Source organism: Hermetia illucens, chromosome 4 (genome assembly GCF_905115235.1).
Source record: "Hermetia illucens chromosome 4, iHerIll2.2.curated.20191125, whole genome shotgun sequence".
NCBI classification, from domain to species: Eukaryota; Metazoa; Arthropoda; class Insecta; order Diptera; family Stratiomyidae; genus Hermetia; species Hermetia illucens.
Window position 1 is genome coordinate 75,413,307 of NC_051852.1, and position 25,011 is coordinate 75,438,317.

General features: G+C 42.5%; 1 protein-coding gene across 1 annotated transcript in view; it reads right to left on the reverse strand.

Annotated features, from left to right (window-relative positions):
* LOC119654392 overlaps nt 1-18,104 on the reverse strand; it is a 34,126-nt gene extending 16,022 nt beyond the window's left edge. The window contains exon 1 of the mRNA XM_038059766.1: nt 17,516-18,104. Within this exon, the coding sequence (XP_037915694.1) occupies nt 17,516-17,570 (55 nt within the window). The 5' untranslated portion in view covers nt 17,571-18,104. The remainder of the gene's footprint in view (nt 1-17,515) is intronic.
* Nucleotides 18,105-25,011: the final 6,907 nt, after the last annotated feature.

Sequence of the window (25,011 nt, forward strand, 5' to 3'; positions counted from 1 at the left end):
CTCGAGGTGGTCATCCATGGTTCTTGAATATTTCAACAACTATTGCTTAACGAACAATATAATCGTATGTCTATGTAATTGCATATTGCGTTAAACTTGCACCAAGGGTGATATGAATTGTTGAAAATATTTGGATACACGATAATAATAATAATTGTTGCCGCAACAATCCATATTGGATCAGGGCTTTGAAGTGTGTTAGAGCACTTCATTGAAGACCATAACGGTACACTACAGTACACTGTAGGAGGCAATGTGGTCAGCATTGGGCTCGCCCGAGATTATTACCCTGATTTGACTCGGGTACTCTTTCACAGCTGAGTCGACTGGTATCCGACGTCAAATCATGATATAAATCCCACTGCCACCAATGAGATTTAAACCGCGACCATCCGTATGACAGCCTTGTGTTCTAACCACTCAGCTATCTCACTTATGGTAGCGAAATTTGTATCGTGACGGGAAATCGAATACCAGTCCAGCTGTGAATATGGGGGGAACAAAATGCCGATTATATACATTACCCTCCAGTGTCTTGGCGCAAATTCATCAGGATGATTATTATTATTAAATGGAGTTTATTTTGAAATTTTATCCTTTTTTCAAGAAAAGAAACGAAAATGAAAGAACCATACACAAGTAAATTTCCACGACGGTGATTATCTGCAAAAGTAGAAGGAACATCAGATACACTCCCTGTTCACGCTGTCGAAAGCTTTCCTGAAGTCGATGAAGGACAGGTGAAGCGGAAATCTAAACTAAGCCATCGGACTGGTATCCGAAGTCAAATCATGATACAAATCCCACTGCCAGTACGATCCGTCCAGAAACTTTCCATGTACTCATGTACAAGTGGAGAAGCAGGTTCACAGATGGCAAAAGCAAGCCCGGGAGAACCAATAGTTCTATGAATTCGAAACGTACAGTTAGCAAATTCACCAGGCACAACAAGTCAGTCGATGCTTATCCTATCGGGACAAAATGGGATCTCTGATTTTAAATCAGGTCGTTGAAGATCTGGCCAACTGAAGACGATAGGCGTGCTTCATACGATTGGAAATCAGATTTTCCTTAAGTCAGTGGAATTACAGCCCAGACATTATCTGTCCTATTTGCAAAAGTGACGATATCACGCAATGCAACGATAATAGAGGTATCGCGCTGCTGAGTATCATCTCAAAGAATATTCTCCGCAATCTTGATAAGCCGGATCACTCTCTAGACACTCATCGAGGAAGATCTCAAAACTAGATTCTAAGACTAAGATGTCCTATCATGTATCCTCTTTGATATGGTAAAAAAAAAAAATTCGTTGATTAATGAAAACAAGATAAAATACATGGTCGCAACGTCAGCACCAAAAACCATTGAAGCAGCAACACCAAATGGCGCTGGTCAAGTAGGAACGATAAGTATAAGATTTGATAATTTCTCCTATCTAGTCTGAAAAATCACAACAAATAACAGCTGTGACGGCGAAATTCGCATGCGGTTGATTCCAGCCAATAAAGCCTATTTCAGCTTCAAAAATGTTTCTTCCAGGAATGTCTCACCGTAGATTCAAAACTATTACTGTGTTAGATAATGATCTCACCAGTCCCCCTGTATCCCTTGGAAACTAAAAAAAACTCATACTCTTAACCGCGTTCGAGAGAAGAATCCTCCGTAGCATTGCTGACTCCATATATGGGGTTTTACGATTCCTTTTAACCTCAAAGACTATACGCAGGAGATTCAACGCGCAGCACAGTCTTTAACATTTTATGGAGGCGGAAAAGTCAAACATTCTAACGGGAACCAAAGGCAGAGCTTCTTTAAAGATGCATTTTGGATAAATGGTAACGGATCTTAATGAAATCACTGAGCGAATGATGCCTCAAAATCCTCTATAGGAAGCTTGGTGGAAGCAAACACGCGCAACATTCTCGGCAATAGGTCTACATTTGCTCTCCTAGAAAGCGAGGAGGAAATAAGTAGATGCATCCAAGATCAATCTTTCGGATGCATCCGTTTCTTGCTGGAATAAGATGAACAAACACACACTAGAAACCATCTAGGCGACATCAAAACATCAATACCATTTACCTAACTCGTCGCTACCCGAAAGGTGCACAATGGCACTTCTTTGCTGCTGGAGTTGCTCCTCCTGTGTATAGTCTTCATGTTTCCTCCACTCGCATTGTTGTTGTCACCTGTTCAATGGCTCTTTCATTTCGGGATTTTCACACATCAATTGTGGAACAGTCAATGTAGAATGTCGTTTAGCATCAGTTCAACTATTGCGAAATGGTCTTAAAAACGGTCATCCTGTAAACGGCACTCATTTTGCGCATGCTTTATAGCAGTGATTGATTTGGATGAACACGATTGAACATCTTCGAGATGTTTTGCAATCATCAGTATGTCATCCGCATAACCCAATCTTGCTTTCCTAGCAATTGGAATGTTAAGGACATCATTGTTAATGATGTATCATAATGATGGTCACAGGCCAGAGACTTGCGGAAGTCCTCCGGACGCCAAATCTTCCCAAACTAAAAATCAATTTGATCTGCGTAGCATAAGAGTAAGTCTTCGGCGACCTCGTCAAACCTGGCAGTTAGGGTCCATGTGACCTTCCATAGCAACGTGACCCCTTTTCTTGCACCTTTTGCGTTGGTCAGATCGTACCAGGGTTGCGAAGCGGGTGCTTAGTATCGTTCCGCGACAATACATCTGCTCTCTAGGGTGACAGACTACTCACCCGATAGGGATATCCCTCAGGTCCAACGCCACCACACGCTTTTCTGAGGCTGATATTAGATGTCTCTGTAAGTGTTACAGTTTAAACCGCTCTGTTAAAGTAGTGGAAATTTATGCGCTAGAATTAACGTCGACTGGATTCTTACATTGAATGAAGATCTTCCGCTTTTGATCATGCAGCGTATTTCTCATGCGAGGAATTTCCCATGAACGTTTTTCCATTCCTACATAGCTCCAAAATATTCCTTCATATATTCTCAGATATACGTATTTACTTACAAATAAATATAAGACATAAATATTACGCTCATACTAGAGAAACAAGGATTAGGTACTATGAGTCTAGCATTGCGGTAATAGTAAGCATTTAAATACTTCCGCTTTATTTCGAACGCAGAAGCCAATGGCATCCGTACTGAGATCATATATGTATAGCCGGAGGTTGGTGCTAGCCGGAGTGGTGCGCTCCATCCTGCTCTACTCGTCGCCTGTGTGGGCAGAGGCGCTTGCAAACTCTCAGAGACGGAAGCAGGTGAACTCGGTTTACCGGCGGATGGCTTTGAGGGTTTGCAGTGCTTTTAGAACCACATCAGATGAGGTAATATTGGTGGTGGCAGGCATGATCCCGGTTGACACTTTGGCGAAAGAAATGAGTGTCCTGTACAATGCAAGACATATGGAGGGGCATGCACAACGTAGAAATGCGGCAAGGTCAGAGTCGCTTGATCTCTGGCAACGCAGATGGGACGAGTCTGCGAAAGGTCGGTGGACGCACAGGCTGATTCCCAACATTGGGGTGTGGCTTGAGCGAAAACATGGGGAGACCAACTACCACATTACCCAGTTCCGGACACGGTAGTTGCTACAGGCAGTATCTGCACCGCTTTGGGTTGGATGATTCTCCGAACTGTCCCAGATGCGATGGCATACCGGAGGATCCAGAGAATGTGATGTTTCACTGCCCACGATTTGCGATGGAGAGAAGGAGCTTAAACCAGGTGCTGGGCAGGAGCGGGAGCCCGGAGAGCTTGGTTACTGAGATGCTGGAGTCCGAGGAGAAGTGGCTTGCGGTTGGCTCCGCAATCATCCAAATGCAGGAGGAGTTGCTGAAGGAGCAAAGAAGGAGGGAAGCTGCAAATAGGAGAAGGATGAGTGCCTAAGAGCAAACCTACCCCGCGAAGTAATACCTCAATGGTGGCCCCGCAGGGCTGGGGCTGGACAGACCGGGGGTGGTTTTTAGTGGGTGTGAATCCCACACGCTTCCGCTGTAGTTCCGGCGTTCGGGCGGCGGAGCTGCGGCGACGTGTCTTTCTAAGGTTTTCCACCTCCGTGTACGCACAAAAAAAAAAGAAGAAATATATGTATAATATGTATCTGCATCTGAATTAGACACTATCCGTAAACTCCGTATGCATATATACATATGCATGTCTCGAGTAACGGGGACTGATATAGAAATAACTAAAAAGGTTATAAATTAAAACTAAGATGTTTCCATGCGGTTCCCTGTATATGTCCGTGATATCTCAAAAACTGTTCAATTTATTGTGGTACTGATATATACCACTATACAAATAGGATATATTCTAGCGGACCCCGCTTATGCACAGGACAAAGAAAAAGGAGGAGAAAAATAGGGTATATTCTATGCACGATGTTGCAGGGGGAAGTGAATTCACACTAAATAGATAACTTTATCCTAATATCATTGTGTTATGCCCTGTTAGATTCTTTTTGCTGATGTCAATGTTCGTACTTCTAGACAGATATCAGAATAGGAAGTATCTGGAGGTGTATATTTCGCAAAGGTGCATCATTATCATAAACGAGTCTTCTTCCACTTGTGGTGCATATATTTTGATTTTTAACCAACTTTAACCAACCGTTTACATTAGGTTAAGACAATTATAGTTTAGTTAATGCTTGATTATTATATTTTAATTAATAAGATAGATAAGATAAGTTTGAATTTTGTTTTGTTTACAATTCGTATTAGTTCTATTGTAAATATAATATTTTATGCACGAAACTACAGTTCCAATATGGAAAAAGAAAGGTAGTCCAGGAGAATGTTCAAATTAATGTCCGATCCGGTTACTTTATTTTTGAACGCATTCCTGACAACCGTATTCGCGAAATCGTTGAAATAGCCGTGAACCAAGCCAGGTTTCTCAAGAAGTGCGGAACTACTGACGCAATACACGATGCGCGGTTACTCATGGAGAAACACCGTGAGAAGCATCGCACTCTTTACATTGCCTTTTTGGATCTAGAGAAAGCGTTTGACCGTGCACCACCCGAACTCATCTGGTATGCGTTACGACAACACTTAGTGCCAGAAGAACTCGTGCGCTGGGTTCTTTTGCTCTACCACGATCCGAAAAGTGAAGTTCGAAGTGTGGCGGGTGTATCAAAACAACGGAGTTCATCAAGGAAGCGGTCTCTCACCACTCCCCTTGTTCTTGTTGTGAACACCGTCGCCCGCTGTGACATCCAACAACATATACACTGTTTTATGCAGATATGTTTTCCTAGCATCTAATAGCAAAAATGATCTCGAGCAGCTTGTCCAAAAATGGAATGATCGGCTCATGCAACACTGTCTTAGATTGGATCTGAATAAGCGGCCGTGACCTGCCCAGAATTGAGCGATTTAAATACCTCGGGTCAATGCTATCAGCCAGTCGAGAATTGTGCTATGAGATTGCTTCACGCATTATCGCAACCTGGATGATCGACGTATCAACGAACGCCTTAAATCGAAAATTTACCGCAATGTTATCCGTCCTGTCGCTCTCTATGGTACTAAGTGTTGGCCAACCATTAAAGACAATGAACGCCGTCTTGCGGTAATAGAGACGAAGATGTTGCGTTGGACTGGTGACGTGACATGTTTTGATCACATTCGAAATGAGGATATCCGCGATCTATATGGGTTGCCCCGATCGTGGAAAAATTGCGCGCTAACGAGAATTCACTTGCCAAGATTTGTTTGAACATCGACGTTGATGGTAACGACCAAAAGGCTGACCGAAAAAACGATGGCTTACTACGCTGGATGAGGATTTAAAAGCCTCGAGATTGCATCCAGATCAGGCATTTGATAGAGCCAAAAGGCGAAAGCGATCACGACAAGCCGACCTCGCTTGTGAACAGACAAAGGTTGAAGAAAAACAAACAATTTGCAGCTATAAAGATAATAGTTATCACCGACGCGTCGGTGCGACTAACTACTAAGTCATTGGTATACCGATATAAAAATAATTTTAATTATTTCAAATAGTTTCTCTTTTTTCTGTTTTTTTCCGATCATCGAGGTTAGTGTCGTTTAGGATGTACAGTTCTCTAATGGGGCCTAAATGGGAGTATTTTCTTTTAACTTCTCAACTTTTCCAATAAATTTTAAACCAGTAGCGCCACCGCTACTTTACATCTTCTTTTCAGAATTGTGCACCTCATGCGTCACTCATTTTTAAATTTCACATTGCGTTTCGGTTTAAACTTTACGTGGACACTGGCCTCGATCAATATGTGAATGTTAAATGTATGTGTTTACATGGAAAATGGATCAGGTTCTATTCCACAAAAGCAATCAAGCACAAATTTAACCATCTGCTACCCAAATTTGTTTATTGATTCTTGTCTGGCCTGCGTGCTGTACATACATCCTCTTTAATACTCATAGTTCGCAGGAGAAATGAAAAAGTTTCGCACTATTTCTGTGTGTCTAGGTGGGCAATTTGTATGGTTTGTCAAAACTTTTCGCAAGTTTCATTGCGTAAAAAGAAAATAGCGAAAAAGATAGCTTGTATGAACTCATTCACTGCATACACACATGCTCGTATGTCTAAGATGTTGATAGGGAAAGCAAAGAAAACCGCGAATAAAAACTAAAAATTACTAAATTAATGTTTTCATTCGCAAAGTGGGCGCTTTCTCTCGAAATTAAACGATTGTTATTTCTAGACATATCAACATTTTTCTTCAGCAAAAAAAATGTAACGGAAAAATATTTAGAAGAAGTCTCTGGGACTGGTTTTCTGATTTTTAAGGTTTTGTGTAAAGCAAAATCTTATTAAAATCGGTTAACTGTCTGTCTATTCGTGGTGTGCCTATCTGTCTATCTATTACACCATAAGCTTCCTTTCTTCCTTGATAGTGGTTGTCCATAGTTTGACTACCGTAGGTAAATCTTTCATCTGGTACTTTTTTGACATCTTCTAAGGTCTCAGAAATACCGTCCAATTGTTTGTGATATAGAGAACAAAGAGGACTTTGTATCAGCCCCCATACGCTATTCAAGCGAGTCTCCCTACATGTGACATTGTGATCATGATGATTGGTCTGAACGCCAAGGCTTTCTCTCTCTTTCTCCCTTTGCTCAGGCATATGATGAGGATGCATTATCCTAGTCATCGTAACAACAACGATGGAAGGTTGACACATTTGTGTAAAGTTCACTGTCTCCTCATCAGCTCCACACTGTCCGAGTAGAAGGCCTGCTTGGGTTTCAACTGATCGCCTACGAATATCTGATCAAATCGACCATATCTCGTTCAGCAGTAGATAAAAGGGTTGTTTTTCGAACGTGCGTAATAAAAAGGATGCTCACATTTGTGTCGAAAAGGCCACCATCTAATGGTAGCTGATGAAGAAGCAAAGCGTCACTGCCCAAATGAAATGTGGCCCGTTTTGTCTGTCACCTAGTTGTGGAAAACTTGTGGCTACATGAACGACACCAAAATTTCCGCAACCCACCCGAGAATATTATCTCTGAGTGAGTGGTCCAGCACGCCTCGAGAGGACGTGACAAGCCCTGGTTGACTACGGAAAAGAGAAAAGCTGAGAGCTCTATTGATAGCTGCGCACGGAGGGTCAGCGTGACGCATTGGAATTCCATTGTCGCTATAAAGTGCGCTACCATGTGGGATATTACGAAAGACTTTGAAGGGGATCATGAGTCTTTCGATGTTCCTGCCAGGCACGTTAATAGTAGGCTTCTCAGTCGCGACGATGAGCAGTTGAAAAGGTAGAAGGAGCATTTCATCATCATTCTCAATTTCATAACATTGCAATTCTTCCTCTTATGAATGATATGGCAACATCGTACCACACATATGCGGACTTCATCAATGAGTTTAAAATGAGTAAAATCACAGGCTTGGCTTCCTTGGTGCGTCGATTTTTGGTAGATCTTCAGAATTTGATGTTTCCCAGTGTGCGGAAAAAGAGAATGATACTTAAGATTCCGAAGGTGACAATTGGAAAGGAGTTCTTATGCTGTCTGCATTCAAAAAGGTAGTAGACTGCAATAATACTAGAGCACATCAAAGAACTCCTTGAAAACTACTAACTATAAACTACTAACTTATATCGTATTACTAAAATGCCTACTATAGGTCTTAGGGCTCTTTATCCTCCCGTCAGGGTCATTGATGAGCAGTTGAAAAGGTGGAAGGAGCACTTCATGCCGATTATTAATTGTACAACATGCGGTGAAGTTTCACTTCTCCTGAAGTTTCTGCAGAGCTGCTACTTCGACTTATTCAAGAGTTATGGACATTCGAGATTTTTCATAGACTGTTAGAGAGTTAAAAGAGAAGTGAAAGTATGGTTGGCGCGCTTTGTCCAACAAAGAGGTTTATTGAAAAAATAATGCTCATATTACACCCATAAGGGAGGAAATCTGTTAAATGTCTTGCTTTCCAGTTGAGCATAGTTTTTAGATTCGTGTTTTCTTAGAAAATGTTTGACGTGTAACAAATGAAGTCCGGGTTTCTTGGTAGTCCTTATTCGTCAAATTTACAATAGCAGTATCCTTATTGAGTTGTCTAATCTGTGAATTACTTAACATTTCCGCTTAAAGTTTTTTCGCGCTGAACCAAAGTATTCACATTTCTATATATTGCCGTTTTCGTACTTCATTTTTATCAAAAGCCTTTACAAAGAGAGAAAACATTTCACCACAGTTCTTAACTGTAACATATGGGGAAATTCCACCTCTTGGTTAGTCACCGTAAATGCGGATGCGGACTACTACTTTTACTTTAGTATGTTGCCTGGTCGAAGATGTGGAAGGCTTCATTGGACAAAGACGACTTTCCTCAAACATTACGACGGTGATGATGACGTCTGTCTACTCTCTCACCGAATTAGCACGCAGGGTCTGATTGAAGGTAAACGCTTACAAAACCACGGTTCTAAGTCTGAAGGGTTTTCGTACATACATCTGCATCAATTGGTCTATCTTGGTAGTGTCGGTCCTGCTAATGGTGGCATCGAGCTTAAAGTCATCCGACACATTAACAAAGTTTTGTTTGACTTCAATTATTTGAAAATGCAGATACCTCAACATCACCATCAAGGTTGTTACGCTCCAATGTTCTCTCTGTGCTTTTATATGGGAGCTATACATGAAAAGTGGCCACTACTGTTACTCAACAGCTTCAAGCCTTCACTAACAACTGTATCCGCCATGTCATCCGTATATTAAGGCCTGAGAACATCTTGGCCGATGACCTGAGTCGCAGTATGGGCTAGTTATCGGTAGATGTATTGATTAGAGGGGGGAAGTGATAGTGGATAGGCCACACTCTATTCTGAAAACAGTTTTGTAGGGATTGTTGTTTAGATTTATAGTTTTTAGTTTAGTTTAGTTAACTGGGAGGAGCCGCCGCTCCGAGCACTCAGGCCATTATTAGGCCCATTGTACTATCCCCGTAAGTTGACTATTCAATGGCTTCCCGCCTACGGTGTTCGCAGGCTTTAGCGAATCTGAGAACATTCTCAAGAGGCAGAGAGTGGGCAGATTTTTCATTGAAGAAAACCTTGCCAAGGTGTCTTCGTCTGAGATCTGAGGATGCCGGGCAGCTGCATAAAAAGTGCAGGGCTGTCTCCTCCTCCTCCTCCTCACATTGGCCGCACACAGTCGAAACCACTACCCCAATCTTTTCCATATGGTAGTTTAAGGGGCAGTGTCCCGTCAAAAGCCCTACTAGGGTTTTCATGTCCCTCTTCTTAAGGGACAACAAAAATGCCGCTCTAGTGGCCCTAGGCTCCTTCACAAGGATTTTCGCTTGCCGGCAAGAGTCCAAATTTCTCCACTCGGTTGCGTGAATCCTTGCAATTTCACCCTTCAGAGTAGACTTGACAGTAGATGGTCGGATTCCAAGAGCTGGTTCTGGCCCCATCATTGTGGATCCAGACCCTTGGCGAGCCAGTCTATCAGCCCCCTCATTACCGGCGATGTTAGAGTGCCCCGGCACCCACATCAGGAATGTTTCGTTCAGTCGGCCAAGTTTCAGCAGCACCTGATGACAACTCCACACCGACTGGCTTGATATGTTATTGCCATTTAGTGCTGATAATGCCGCCCGACTGTCGGAACAGATTCGAATGATGCGACCCCTCCATTTTTGTCGCAGACATTCTTCTGCCGCCAATGAAATGGCATATATCTCCGCCTGGAATATGGTCGTAATTTTTCCAAGGGGTCGGGCCAGTTCTATAATCGGATTCTCCGAGAACACACCTGCACCCGATCCATCCTCCGTGACTGACCCGTCGGTGAAGATTATTAGGTCTGTAATCTGAAAAGATTCATAACCACTTGTCGACCATTCTTCTCTTTCGGTGATTACGACAGTGTATGTCTTTTCAAAGACGAATCTGGAAACCATATGAGCGGTCGGCATCAGGGCTACCGGATGTTTTTCAAGGAATTTCCAGATAGACGCATGCCCGTTGGATTGGCCGCCTTTCCACGCCCCAATGGTATCAAGCCTATATGCGTTGTTGGCTGCTTTCCGTTTCACTTCCAAGTGAATGGGGGGTAAATTTAGGATAGCTTTAAGTGTCGCAGTCGGCGTAGTAATACTTAGGCAACCAAGTCTCTGAATTTGCGTTAGCAGCTTCCTGCTGTTAGCAAAGTTCAGTCTTGGCTACCAGACGATGCATGCATACATCAAAATGGGTTTTATTATGGATGTATACATCCAATATATCCGTTTAGGTGAAAGTCCCCAGGTCTTACCTATCGCATTCCTACAGCACCAGAGCAATCAGCAGGATTTCTGGTATTGTTCCTGGATATGATGCTTCCACGTTAACTTGGAGTCGAAATGTACTCCTAAGTACTTGACTGTTTGTGGCAGCTGGATCTCCGCCCCTGCTAAGGTGGGTAGCGTATAGCTGCCCCACCTGACGTTCTTAGTGAACATAACTAGTCCAGTCTTCCTAGCGTTCACCGTGAGTCTTTTGCGGAGACACTAGCTGTGGATTACATGCAGAGTTGCATTCAAGCGGTCACATACTGTGTCCGCAAACTTGCCGGTAATTATTACGGCTAGGTCGTCCGCAAATGCTTGCGCGAAGACTTTTTTGTCCTCCAGGAGCCACAGCAGAGTATCCATCACCAAGAGCCATAACAGTGGAGAGAGAACCCCCCCCCGTGGGCAGCCCCTGAGACATCCTGCTTGAATAGACTTCTGGCTGACCGATATGTGGATTTTTCTCCACTCCAGCATGTGAAGGATCCAACTGATTAGCAGCGGTTCGATTCCATGCTGTCCCGCCGCATCACAAATTACCGCAAATGAGGCATAATTGAAGGCACCTTCGATGTCCATGAATGCGCCTAAGGCGTATTCTTTATCGGACATCGCCTTTTCAATTTTTGCCGTAAGTTCATGGAGTGCTGTCTCCGTGGATTTGCCTTTCTGGTAGACGTGTTGCCTATGGTGAAGTGGCCATTTAGGAATGTGTGTATCCCTTATAAACCGATCTACTAATCTTTCTAGTCCTTTTAGCAGAAAGGACGTTAGGCTGATCGGTCGAAAGCTTTTTGCGTCTGTGGAGGTGGGTTTTCCTGGTTTGGGAATGAACAACACCTTCACATCCCGCCATTTAATTGGAATATAAGCGTGTGCTAGGCATGCACGATATATATTCCGAATGTGTAGACCCAGGGCATCCATTCCTTCTATTACTAGCGCAGGGATGATGCCATCCGGACCTGCTGACTTGTATCTATGGAACGAGTTAAATGCCCATTTAACTCGCTCCAGTGGTACTACTTTGCATGCCAGATTCCAGTCTCTCGGTTGAGGGCTGTATGCACCTGTTGGCCCCGAGATTAGATTTTGGATGCTGCCTGGGAAGTGTACTTCAAGCAAATGATTTGCCGTTTCTTCATCGCTTTCTGTGTACTTCCCATTCTGTAAACGTAAATAACTCAGTTTCTGGCTACGTTCTTTGACCAGAATCCGCTTCAGCTTGGAGGTTGCCTCAAGAGAGTTAGTCTCTTCGCAAAAGCATCTCCAAGATGATCGTTTAGCCGATCTTATGCTCTTCTTTAGAGCCTTCTGCGCCTCTTTATAGCGATTCCAGCTAGTGCTTGATTCACCGTTCAGAGCACGATTAAGGAGCATCCTTGTCGTTCTCCTCTGTTTTGCCAAATCCGAGTTCCACCATGGTGTTTTACCCTTCTTTGGCATCTTGAGTGGACAGCTTTCATCTTCTCTCATGCTAGTTGTGATCATCTGGGTTGTCTTCTCAATTCCAACAATGTATTTGATGCGCTTCCCAGGGATCGTGACTCGGGCGCTCAATTCTGTTTGATACATTACCCAATCTGTCTTCCTCGGATTCCGAAATGGAGTGGGTGGAGGTAGATCCATGCCCATAACGAAATCAATGCGTCTGTGATCCGAGAGTGTGATATCGTTTGATACTCTCCACTCTCCGATCAGAGCCGCGATGTCAGGAGATGCCACCGTGATGTCGATGACCTCTCGCCTGACCACGTTGAAGAAAGTGGGTTCATTACCCACATTTAGGATCCGCAAATCGGTTCCTACTAGATACTCCAGTAGTCTCGATCCTCTTGCATTGATGTTCGAACTTCCCCAGCATATGTGGTGAGCGTTGACCTCACATCCTGCTATTACCCCCATGCCTCTACTTTTGGCATATTGGATAGCTCTGATGAATGTTCCACTGGGAACGTCTTCTGCGTCGTAGGGGAAATATGCAGAGCACCGTAGTATCTCTTTATCTCCCTGTTGACTTTTTATGGTTAGCTTACCCGATGTGGTGTCGCCATGACATAGGTCGTTAACCAGGTTAGCCTGGAAGTCTTTGGAGACTACCATGCAGGTGCGGGGTCGCTCGCTTCCATTGGCATATAATAGGTCAGTATGTTGGAAGTTTAGGCCCCTGACTGCCCCACCAACAATCCACGGTTCTTGTATGAAGTATATAAATGTCTTGCAGCTATTGATCCGACGACTGATAAGTGCAGTCGCCGCTTTACAATGCTGCAAATTTACTTGGGGAATGTGGCACCTCATTTACGTTTCAGCTGCATGTCCCCTTCAATGGTTTTAGGAGCCGACACTTGTAACGTGACGGTCCCCAGCCCATAGTAGAGCCGGCAACCCGATTTTTCCCGAACCTTCTTAACATCAGGTTCGGGAACGCCGATAGTGAGGAAAGTTCCCGGCCTATCGGTTCTCTCTCCTGTTTTGCTGCCTAGCAGCAACCAGGTGGAAGTGTTAAGGTTGTTCTGTACACCAAGTTGTTCCAGAACCCCGCCACCATTTCGCTTTTCTTCTGGAAGCCAGAGAAAGCGCTTTTTGAACGATGGAAGCTCAGAGACCCTTTTCAAGGTTAGTCGCGCGCCCTCCCACACATCGTTAAGGGAAGAGCAGTACTGCATGAGCCACTCGTTCGTGTCTTCGTGTCTAGATTTATAGTTACAGCCTCATCAATATTCAACTTTTTATTAACAATATAATTTAAAAAAGTCGGGAAACTGGAAGCTGGACGCTTCAAGTATGAAAGGTTTTGTGAAGATACTTGAGTATGCATTTGTCCCATTTGTACCTAGCACGTAATATATGCACATATTATGTGAGAATATTCACTTTCGCGTGATATTGGCATTCAAAGTCTTGAATTTACGGAGAATCGACAAATTTGACCTATTATAACTTTGCTAGTAATAGCGCAGTTTCAATCAAACTTGGTGGGATCATGCTCTATATTATAGCCTACATTTTCGTGGTTCTAGGATGAACTAGGAGGTTTTGCTGCCGATTGTTAAAAATTGTTGTTAAAATATTTGAACAGTAATCGGTATATAGGGTATTTCGGAGCCTAGACACCATATAGTGGCAGCCTCGTGATTATTCGGTTAGGTAGTTTCTGAGAATGGGACCGTTAACGAAATGATCACTTTCGTCCCCCTCACTACTCACCTTTCAATCAAATGTCAAAACGAAAACCGGCTCCGGAAAGTACTAACCGAGACCTTTCATTTGATGTCCCACATGACTACATTTGGTTTACAGCCCCCTTTTGCATGTGTGAGGACACCCCCTCCCTTAAATTTGACATAGAAGAATATAAACCAACCCGAGAAAAATGCATGCGACAGACAAATTTGATGTGTTTAGCAGCATTAATGCCACCTGTCAATATGGGAAGCTTCTTTCTAGTTTTGGATGGTATTTTTACCCAATGCTACTGACACCCCAATCGCGGTCTAGGTATGGGTAAATTGAATCCTCTTTTGCTAAGGCATCTGAGATTCCATTTTCTTCTACATCATAGTGACCGGGTACCTCTAAACGAGTTTTGAAGTGATCAAAGGAATGCTCAGGCCCTGAATGCAGCTTGGCTATCGCTACAGATTGCAATGCGCCTGCCCTTTAACTGCCCGTCTATCGTCCAGGTTCCCGCCCTTAGGATCGCATACATTTCAGCCTGAAAGGCCCTTGCATATTGTCCCAAGGGAAAAGTCGATTTCTCGTTTTTATTCGAGAGGTAGTTTCCTGCTGCTCCTGAAGAGGGTTCATCTGTTTTCGAGTCATGAGTGATCTGAAAGTAAAGTTGCAAGTGCGGCCAAGCTATTGAAAATTCTTCGGGGCTCTGGGGATGTTCATCAAGAGTGCCGATAATGTTTCCCTAATGTCTCATTACAAAGCTGACGCTGATCTGGACAACGAGAATTGGAATCACTGCCACACACAGCACAGTATGCGCCTGAATATGAATTGAATAATTTGAGTAAATTAGAGTTTTTAGCAGCTAACCGTAATGGAGCAGGCACTATCACTTTAAGAGAAGGTCTGATACCGAAAAGTCGTCATTTACAATTTATATCATCGAAGGGTTTCGAGTCGCATCCTCATGTACATATTTATTATCTTTGGAAAAGTAATTACTTTTTTGTTCCCTTTACACTGTTTTCAGAGTAGTGCTACATGAAGTAAATACCAGTATTGGTATCCCAAGGCTAAAATCCTTTTCTCTAGTTATGTATATGTGAATATGTTTGTATTGTGATGGTAGTAAAACGTATTATTGAAAAATAAAAGTCATAAGCTAGAGATCTGAGTACTGTAAAAAAATTAACAAATCTCAACCAGAAAAGATATAACAAATGGCTCTTTAAGGTTTTGTGTAAAACAAAAGCTCATTAAAATCGATTTACTATCTATCTGTCTGTTGCACGCATTTTTCTTAAGAACGGTTGCACCGATCGACATCAAATTTGGTCCGAAGGTGAGAGCTGTGTGTGTGTTCCCACGCATACAGTGAGTTACATACAAAAGCGAGGTTTAACATTTTTTTCACCAAATATGGTCATGCGGGGTATCAAATGAAAGGTTTCGATAGTAACCTTCCATCGTTAAAAACTTGTCATTTATATCACGGACCCGTTCTCAGAACCTACCCAACCGAAAAAACTGAAAAAAACACACACTATATGGTGCCTAGGCTACGAAATATCCTCCATGCCCATATTTGTTCAAATAAAATTAATATACTGCTATAATTTATGGAAATTGATTGAAAACCCTCTGCAGACATAAACTATAATATGAAGCATGACCCTCTCAAGTTTGGTACAAATGACACTGTTACTAACAAAGTTATCTTAGGTCAAATTTGTCAGTGCAAATTATTAGACCTTGAAGCGAGAGAAGTGAATATTGTGCCATAATATTTGCACATACAGTACGTGTTACTAATGGGACACTCAAATGATTTTATATAAGAAAGAATCTGAAGAGTCTGGTTCCAGTTTTTGGGTTGGGTTTTGGGTGTTTTGCCTTTTGAATGTAAACAACTTATACTGTTTAACTATCTGGCAAGACGTCTTGCCGAAGGGCAATTCGATAAAATCCACAACAAGCCATCGATTGTGAAGAATTGAGCTTTTCTTACGTCCCGATATCTTGTAATTTAGTACATTGGGGTATTCATATCTTTCTTTAAACAACCTCTGTTTCAAAAAGTGTACCTACATGTGCGCTTGGCCCTACGGAAAGGTTCTGCCTGGTGGGTAAACATTAAGGAAACAAGTCGGGAAATCGGTTTTTAAATTGATAACAAGTCGGGAAACCGGAAGCTAGGCGCTTCAGGTATGAAAGGTTTTGTTTGCTTCTTGTGTGAGTATATGTGAGTGCAGATCTATCCCATTTGTACGTAGCCCGTTAACAATATGCATTCAGCACGTCAGATTTAGTACTTCGAGTTGTAAATTTACACGGTAAAGACAACTTTGAGCTACTGTAACTTTGTTAGTAATAGTATGATTTTGATCAAACTTGGGGATAATATGCTTCACATTATATTTTATACTACTACTACTACTACCTAACCTTTATAGCTCAGAAATAAACTTAAGGGAGGTTTTACTCAATTTTTCCAAAAACATGGTAATGTACTATTATTAACTCAATTTGAACAGATATCGATATGAAGAGTATTTTGAGGCCTGGGCACCATATAGAGGCAGCTTCGTGATTTTTTTCAGATTTTTCGGTTGTGTAGTTTCTGAGAATGGGTCCGTTAAAGAAATCATCACTTTCCCCCCCTCCCACTCCCCGCCTTTTTAACAAATCTCAAAACTAACACCGGCCTCGAAAAGTACTAATTAAGACCTTATATTTGATATCCCACATGACTATATTTAGTGAAAAAAAATTTTACACCCCCTTTTGACATGTATGGGGACCCCTCTAAATCTCAACGTAGAAGGATATCACTCACTGCATGCCCACAGGTCCCACCTTCTCACCACGTGTCAATCGATACGGCCGTTTCTGAGAAAAGTGCCTGTGACAGACAGACAGGCGGACCGAACCGATTTTAATAAGGATTTGTTTTGCAAACAAAACCTTAAAAAGAGGAGGAATCTGCGTTTCGGCAGTTTCAGTATTTAAGGGTAATCACAGGATGGGGTGAAAGCTATGATTTTACATATGACGGCATGTAAAGGACTTAAACGGCCACTTTGGTCAAACTGCACTTATTTCTTCGTGGATCTGCATGGTTACTTTTCGTCAATTCTCCGGTTATGGTAAAGTTGTACCCTCATAGTTGGGAAAAGTGAACTTTTCCGGTTTTTGGCTTTCTGACTCAGTCGGCTTCCCTACTCGTTACTCATCCTTACTCTATGTCCACCGAATAATTTCTGCGTGCGAGGTCAACTTTTGTGTCAGAGAAAGAAACTTTCACAAACGTGAATTGCAGAAAATCCATTTCCAAATTTTATACAAATTTGGTTATCGAGAAATCAAGAAGAAAGAAATTATAAACTTGCGATTTGTCCACGTTAGAACTATTTTCCGGGGTATTCTAGCACCTGTTGCTTCCGTGTTTACCTACGAACGGCCGTTGTACCATATGCCGCGCATGGTGATTTTCACTAATTACCTCATGCTATTTTTAAAGCGAGGAATTTTCAATTTCATTTACTTACATGTTATGCTGGCAGCAGTGAATATTAATCCAAAATAGAAAACCGCCTTCATCATTTTGCTGTTGTTCTTTATTGTTTTATCAAAGGAGTTCCAACGAAGCGAACTTTTAGTGAACCAACTCACATAAAATTTATTTGTGTTTGTTTTATATATTTATATTTATCAGTCGTCACTTGATACTTCTCACGGAATAAATATTTTTTCAATTATGAAAATTCACATCCACTGAGAATTGGAGCAAAAATTAGAACGAAATCAAACACTTGGCCCCATAACGTATCTTCCATCTAGTTATGAGAATTCAACTTTTCAGACGTTTTTCACCAAGATATTTTTAATCATTACGTTTGTTTTGATATTTTTTCCATAAACAAAAATATGTAGGTGAAATGCACTTGGCACCCACGAGAATTTCGTAAACTAAAATAATATTCTGATGGCCGGACGTAAATTATTTGGACAAGTTGTCATCACCGCACGAGTTGCACGTAGAATCTGAATGTGAGTCCCAAACAAGACTGACGAGCAGGCGGGAAAATTGTCTGCCTCGGGAAAGTCTCAAGGAAACTCTTCATAAGAATTAGAAAAGCCCAGGCACAGGTCGTCATCATCCGTAAGCAGTTCCCGCTTGAGGCAGACCAGACAGCGCGCTAGGATGGAATTCGTCGTGAACCACGGAGTATCTTTATTAGCCAGAGCTTTTCCTTCGGATTCAACTCAGACAAGTTGAGAACAAATTTAAATTCCAAATGGATTGCGTTTTGAATGGGAAGACATTCGATTTACTGTGCTCTCCCGTAGGGCTAGCCTAGAGGAGCTTTCTTTCGATTCGTGAAAGTAAGTTTGCAGTGGAAATTGACCGAGATATGAATTTTGAGTGCATGCCTGTGAATCACTCAATAAATCTTTTTAGTTTTTGAAAAGACTTGACCGTGAAAAGCATCTTCGGACGAAATGGATATGTTTTCTATGACAGCACAAAAAAATATATTGTTCGACGGGCAGGTGTTTGTACTATGCCTTTTTATTAAACTCCACTGGGTTGCTCACTCAGATTGTACTACTTGACTAGCCCGAGGCCGAGGACGAAAATCAATGAGAATGATGTCCCCATTGCCTGTTTTGATTTGGCAAAAAAAAAATAAATATTATTCATGAAAGGGAGAGAACTTTCTTATCTTACCTTCATGTGTGTGAAAATGGTAGAGGCAGAATTCCGTCTTGCGCCGGGGGTTTTTGTATGTCCTTCCAGAAATCTTTTTGTATTTATTAACTATGTCCCACAATTTCTTAAGCAAAATAATGTTTCAGGGATATGTTTCCTGGTTATTATTCTTACTGTTTCTACTGAGGGTTTCCCTTAAAAAGACGTTAAGTAACTTTGCAAAGGTGTGGGTTTAGATTAAAATTTTTTCAACTGCATACACAAATCAAATGCAAGGTCAAATTAAAAAAAAAAATATTTTGAAATGCGACAACTAAAATGAAAATAACTGTAGTGGGAATAGGTTTCTTTATAACCCAATATACAGTAATGGTCAACACTTTGAAAACTTTCGTTTAAAATGAATCAAACACTTGCAAAATTTTTATTTTTCGTTTTTTTTTTTTATAGTGGGTCTTTACTTTATGGTTACTTTAGGTTAATTTTGCAACTTGCAACTGAACAAACTTGGACGTGTGCTTAGGACCGCTATTTTGTGAGAAGACCCAGCATGTTTGTTCCGCACGAACTCCCTCCGTATATTTCAGCGAGAATGATATGAAGCTGATATGTTTGATGTTCTTTGGGCCTGAATCGACATCTTTCTATCGAGAGGTAGGCACATAGCTCAGAGCAAGACATGCTAAGAAAATATTTCTTAGAGGTAGTGGTTTAGGCGTTCTATGCCCTTCTTTAACATCACTGGATAGATATCATCCTTGTCAAATACTTTGAAGGACAGTATAACACCTCTTGCTCTTCCATTCGCCTCCCTTTCGCTTCCCAGTTCCCTACAGCATGCTCTAAAGTCGTTTCGCTCCCAAACTTTTACGAGCCTCTTATATTCAAGCTCTGAGTTCCGGAAGTATAAAAAATCTTCATTATTATTGCCTTTACAAGCATGATTCAGTAGTGGTCTGGTTGATTGCCTGAGTTTTTGCAGTTCTCTGATCAACCAGGGAATATTTTACCAAGTGTGCCTCATTTTATCAAACAAACTTCTTCAAAGTTATTTTCAAAGTGGTTGATTTTCTGTTTCCAAATAAGCCTTTATCACCTAAGTAGCTGTACTTTATTCTCAAGAATTTCAATGAATTCGTTGACTAGAATGTGAAACAGTAGTGTGCGCTAATGTGCTGTGCTATTATTTGTTTTAAAACTCCACCTTAAGCATAGAACAAACCTTTGTTTTCGAAAACGGTCACTGTGTAATCTGCAATGCCGACTCTATATGCCTCCTCAGTTGCTAAACCTTAATCTCATTGAATATCTTTTCAAAAAATAATGCATTGTAGGAAGATAGTAACGAGATTTTTTCCTATGTGGCTAACGCAATTCTTCATTGTCTGGTAGCATTCTTCTTTTTTTTCAGCCTTTGTATAGTTCACAAGCAGGGTCGGCTCGTCGTGATAGGATTCGCCATTGGCCTATCAAATGCCTGATTGAGATCTATGATCAATAGGTACACTATAACCAGTAAAAGGGGCACAATAGTTCTTCAAGGACGCGGTGCGACTTTCCCTTAACAGAATAATAATAATCAAGCCACAGTTGTTTCGGTCTGCACAAGATATTTAAATAGCTCAGTTCTGAGCAGGTTACTGCCACTGACAGTGATAGTGTCTGTTTCACAGAGATCATAGGCTTTGTTGGCAGCCAACAACCGTGCGCGGATTTCATCATCATAGCTGTTATCGGCTGTGATTTTGACCATAGAGCAGCAGCATTCCATCAAAATACTCACCCTATCGCTCGAATATGTCCATTCTGTCAGAAGTTAGTTTTCCCTCTTTGTCTCGGCAGCATGAGCACTGAAGTGTATAAGACATCATTCTGCTGGCTTGTTGGTAAAACTTCCGCGCCCGGTGCGGTTGCTCTCTGTACATCTTGAGTTCACAAACTTGTTGGTTCTCCCAAGCTTCCTTTTTCCGTCTGTGAAGCCGCTTCTCCGTTCGACGGAGTTGATGCTAGGTCTCTTCGCGTGCCCCCGTTCATTGAGAATGTAACATTATTTGGTATGCAGCATTCACTCGCTCCCTTGCTAGCTTACATTCATCGACATACCAGCCGTTCCGCTTTTCTTGCAGTTGGGGCAAAGTATCTTTACGGCCGCGTCAATGATAACGTCCTTCAAGTGATTTTGAAGATCATTTCTGGATGCTTCATCTCCAGGACATCAGTACGCTGCGGTTATTGCGACATCCATTTCCTTCTTATAGGTGTTGCGGATTGCTGTTTTGTGGATGGCTTCAGTGTTAACTCTCACCTGATTGTTAGAGGGGATTGTAGGTGGTGTTGTAATTCGAGATAGTGGTCCTAGTATATATTGGCCCTCTTATATGTTCTGACGTTCATCAAAACTGAGAGATGGCGGCGTTCAACACGTGGTCAATTTGATTGTTTGTGGACCGCTTTCCGCGCAAACCAGGTACTTAAAATAACCATTTCGTGCGATATTGCTAACTGAATAATCCGCCGTCCGGCCAGGTATGATTTTGATATCATACTTGGGACAGGCTTCGAGGGTCCGCTCAACTGCCTCGTAGAAGGTATCCTTCTCCGGCTCTGCAGCCTCCTCTGTAGGAGCGTGAACGTTTATCACGCTTATATTTTTAAATTTGCCTCGCAAACACAGAGTGCGTTGCCTTTTGCTTATATTTTCAAAGCCGATAACAGCAGGTTTCATTTTTTGCCTAACTAAGAAACCAACTTCGAGCACATGGTTTACTGGATGGCCGCTGTAATATATTGTGCAGTGGCTCTTCTCCAGAAAACCGGTCCCTGTCCAACGCATTTCCTACAACGCTACTACATCAGCCCTATGTTGGGGCCGGATATCGGATAGCTGCTTGGCATTTCCATCTCTGTACAGGGAGCGCACGTTCCATGAGAAAATGCGCAAATTGTTATTCCGTTGTCGTTGCAGGGTTCATCAGGACCACCTTTTTTCCGTTTTGGAATGGTGCTGCTTTCTTGCCATACATATGGTGTTCTACCTTCCTGAATAACCCGACTGAATTTCCAGAGCTCAGATGGATGCCATGTCGTCAGGTCCTGTTGCTGTCCCCAATTTCACTCCTTTTATTTCTTCCTCAACTTCAGTGGTAAGTAACAGTTACGTCTCGGGGACTTAATCCCACGGTCTTCTCAAGACACGGATTGATTTTGTGACCTTAACAGGAGTTCTCCTCAACTATGTGAATTCAGGGGTATATCCCTGGTATGATTTCGTGACCTATTGTCACTTCAGATGACTCCCCGTGCAGACTCGGGTCTGATCGCCCTTCTTAGGTCTTTAGAGCATTCGCCTACTACATTATCATCATCATCATCAACGGCGCAACAACCGGTATCCGGTATAGGCCTGCCTTAATAAGGAACTCAAGACACCCAGGTTTTGCGCCGAGGTCCACCAATTCGATATCTCTAAAAGCTGTCTGGCGTCCTGACCTACGCCATCGCTCCATCTTAGGCAGGGTCTGCCTCGTCTTCTTTTTCTATCATAGATATTGCCCTTGTAGACTTTCCGGGTGGGATCATCCTCATCCATACGGATTAAGTGACCGCCCACCGTAACCTATTGAGCCGGATTTTATCCACAACCGGACGGTCATGGTATCGCTCATAAATTCCGTCGTTATGTAGACTACGGAATCGTCCATCCTCAGGTAAGCGGCCAAAAATTCTTGGGAGGATTCTTCTCTCGAACGCGCCCAAGAGTTCGCAAGTTTTCTTGCTAAGAACCCAAGTTTCCGAGGAATACATGAAGACTGTACTGTAAAAGCTTTGAACCTATGGTGAGACGTTTCAAGCGGAAAAGTTTCTGTAAGCTGAAATAGGCCCTGTTGTCTGCCAACCGTGCGCGGATTTCAACATCGTAGCTGTTATCGGTTGTGATTTTTGATCCTAGATAGGAGAAATTATCAATGGTCTTGAAGTTGTAGTCTTCTATCTTTATTCTTCCCGTTTGACCAGTGCCGTTTGATGTTGTTGGTTGGTTGGTTTTCGGTGCCGATGTTGCCGCAGAGAGAAAATCTGATCTGTTGCTGATTTGCCTGGAGTGAAGCCTCTTTGGTATGGGTCAATGCTGTTCTGGGCGTAAGGGGCAATCCGGCCTAGCAAGATAGCGGAGAATATATTATAGATGGTACTCAGCAACGTGATACCTCTATAATTGCTGCACTGTGTGATATCTCCCTTTTTATGTACGAGACAGATAATGCCTCGTTGCCAATCGTCAGGCATTGATTCGCTGTCCCACACCTTGAGCACTTGGTGTAAATGGTCGCCTCCATATTTAACCAATTCGGCTGTAATTCCATCGGCTCCTGGCGACTTATGGTTTTGAAGTCGATGAATTGCACAGACTGTTTCTCTTATACTTGATGGTGGCAGTATTTGCCCGTCGTCTTCAGTTGGCGGGACCTCCAACTCGCCGATGTTCTGGTGGTTCAGTAGCTCATCAAAGTTCTCAACCCATCGCTCTAATATGCCCAATTTATTCGGAATCGGATTTCCCTCTTTGTTTCGGCAGGATGACCATCAAGGTGTATAAGGCTTGCTGACTTGTTGGTAAAACTTTCGCGCCTGGTGCGGTTGCTCCCTGTACGTTTTTAGTTCGCAGACTTGTTGCTTCTCCCAGGTTTCCTTTTTCTGTCTGTGAAGTCGCTTCTCCGCTCGACGGCATCACGGCCGGCAAACCAATGTGATGCAGCGTATCCCGATTGCACCACTATGGAGTTTCTCCTCGGCCACTTGGTTTTGTTTCGGCCGACAGGGTTGCCGCCCCATCTTCTTCTCCGCCACCTTTGAGCACTAGTGGCCAGTGACAAGTGGAATTGTTCCAAGAAAGAGGAGGATGAACAAATTCCTCCGTTGAAATCTACTCGAAATATTATCCCCATCTATTCATCGCTGCTCATGGGTCGGTAAGCAAAGTACCGTTCCTGTCATTAACGCAACAGGAGTGGTCGATATCCTGTGTGCGTTTTGACACATCAAATCAAATCTCTCTTGCTATCTCGAACATTCCGTTTGTAATAAATATCTTTGTAATGCTACGCCCGAGTAACAGCGATTGCTTTCTTTGTTTCTCGATTGGCATTTAGTACCATCTAATGCACGGCAGGCCAGTGCGTTCGTCAGGTTTTTTTATCGGTGTCTTGATTCGCAAGAAGGCAATCAACAGCGATGTTGAACGGCTTTTCAGTCAGTGACGGCGGTGGAATATCGGCGTTTTATGAGAATATATCCTATTTGCGTTTTACTCTTCCCACTATAAAATGTGGCAAGAGGCAATCGTTTGATGAACCATGTATTCATAATTGCAAAGTCATGGGTGTTTGCAAAATCATTGCTCGCTCCTAATCGTTTTCTCCCATGGCACATGTTACCATCTGGTCGACTGCAATGGTGACCTGTCTGTGGTGCGTACGCGGTAAAGAAGTGAATAGTGCGATCAGTTGATATAATGGTGAAATACATCATCCGGTCATCAAATCGTTCAACTTCTTTAATGGCATCACGGAAACCCTCTGAGATGGCAATGCCAACACCCTATTTAGTTCTACCAAATAGTCTACCAAAATAAAGAAGTTTATATCCATGTTTGCTGCGTTCGCATTCTATGTTGCAGCTTTTGGCATTATAACATCGGGTTTCTTGTAGAGCGCAGTTATCATTGCGCCTTTTCCGAAAGACTCTTGCGAGTTAGTAGGTCTTTCCAGTTAGGGTGCCAATTTTTAGCATGCAGACACGTATTTGATTTGCTCGGACTGATTGAATATATTTATGTTCTGACGCCGTCTATGCGCTAAGAACCCTTGCCCATTTCTCAACAGGAGCGGAACCATTCTGCCCCGTCAACTGACGTGAAGGCTGCAGAATTTTTCCGATGCTTATGACTCAACACGATCATTTTGGTTTTAATGACACTGAATACATTTTCTTGGTCGCCCTGTCGCGGGACCTGTCACCTAGAAAGTTAGGATTGAGCATAACGAATTAACTTCAACTATACTTTATTTATCCCTTCCCCTGATCTCAGCATTTTATTTTTATTTTACTGAGGATAGTGCAAAGTACGTTGGCTCAAACCCTCTTCCTTTACTTAGGCTTGAGAACCGTATCCTATGTAAACAAGTCGGGAAACCGGAAGCTGGACGCTTCAGGTACGAAAGGTTTTGTGTAATTCTTAGTACGTAGCACGTAATATGCATATGTCCACTTTCGGGTGATATTGACATTGATAGTCTTCAATTTTCAAAGAAGCAACAACTTCGACGTATTATA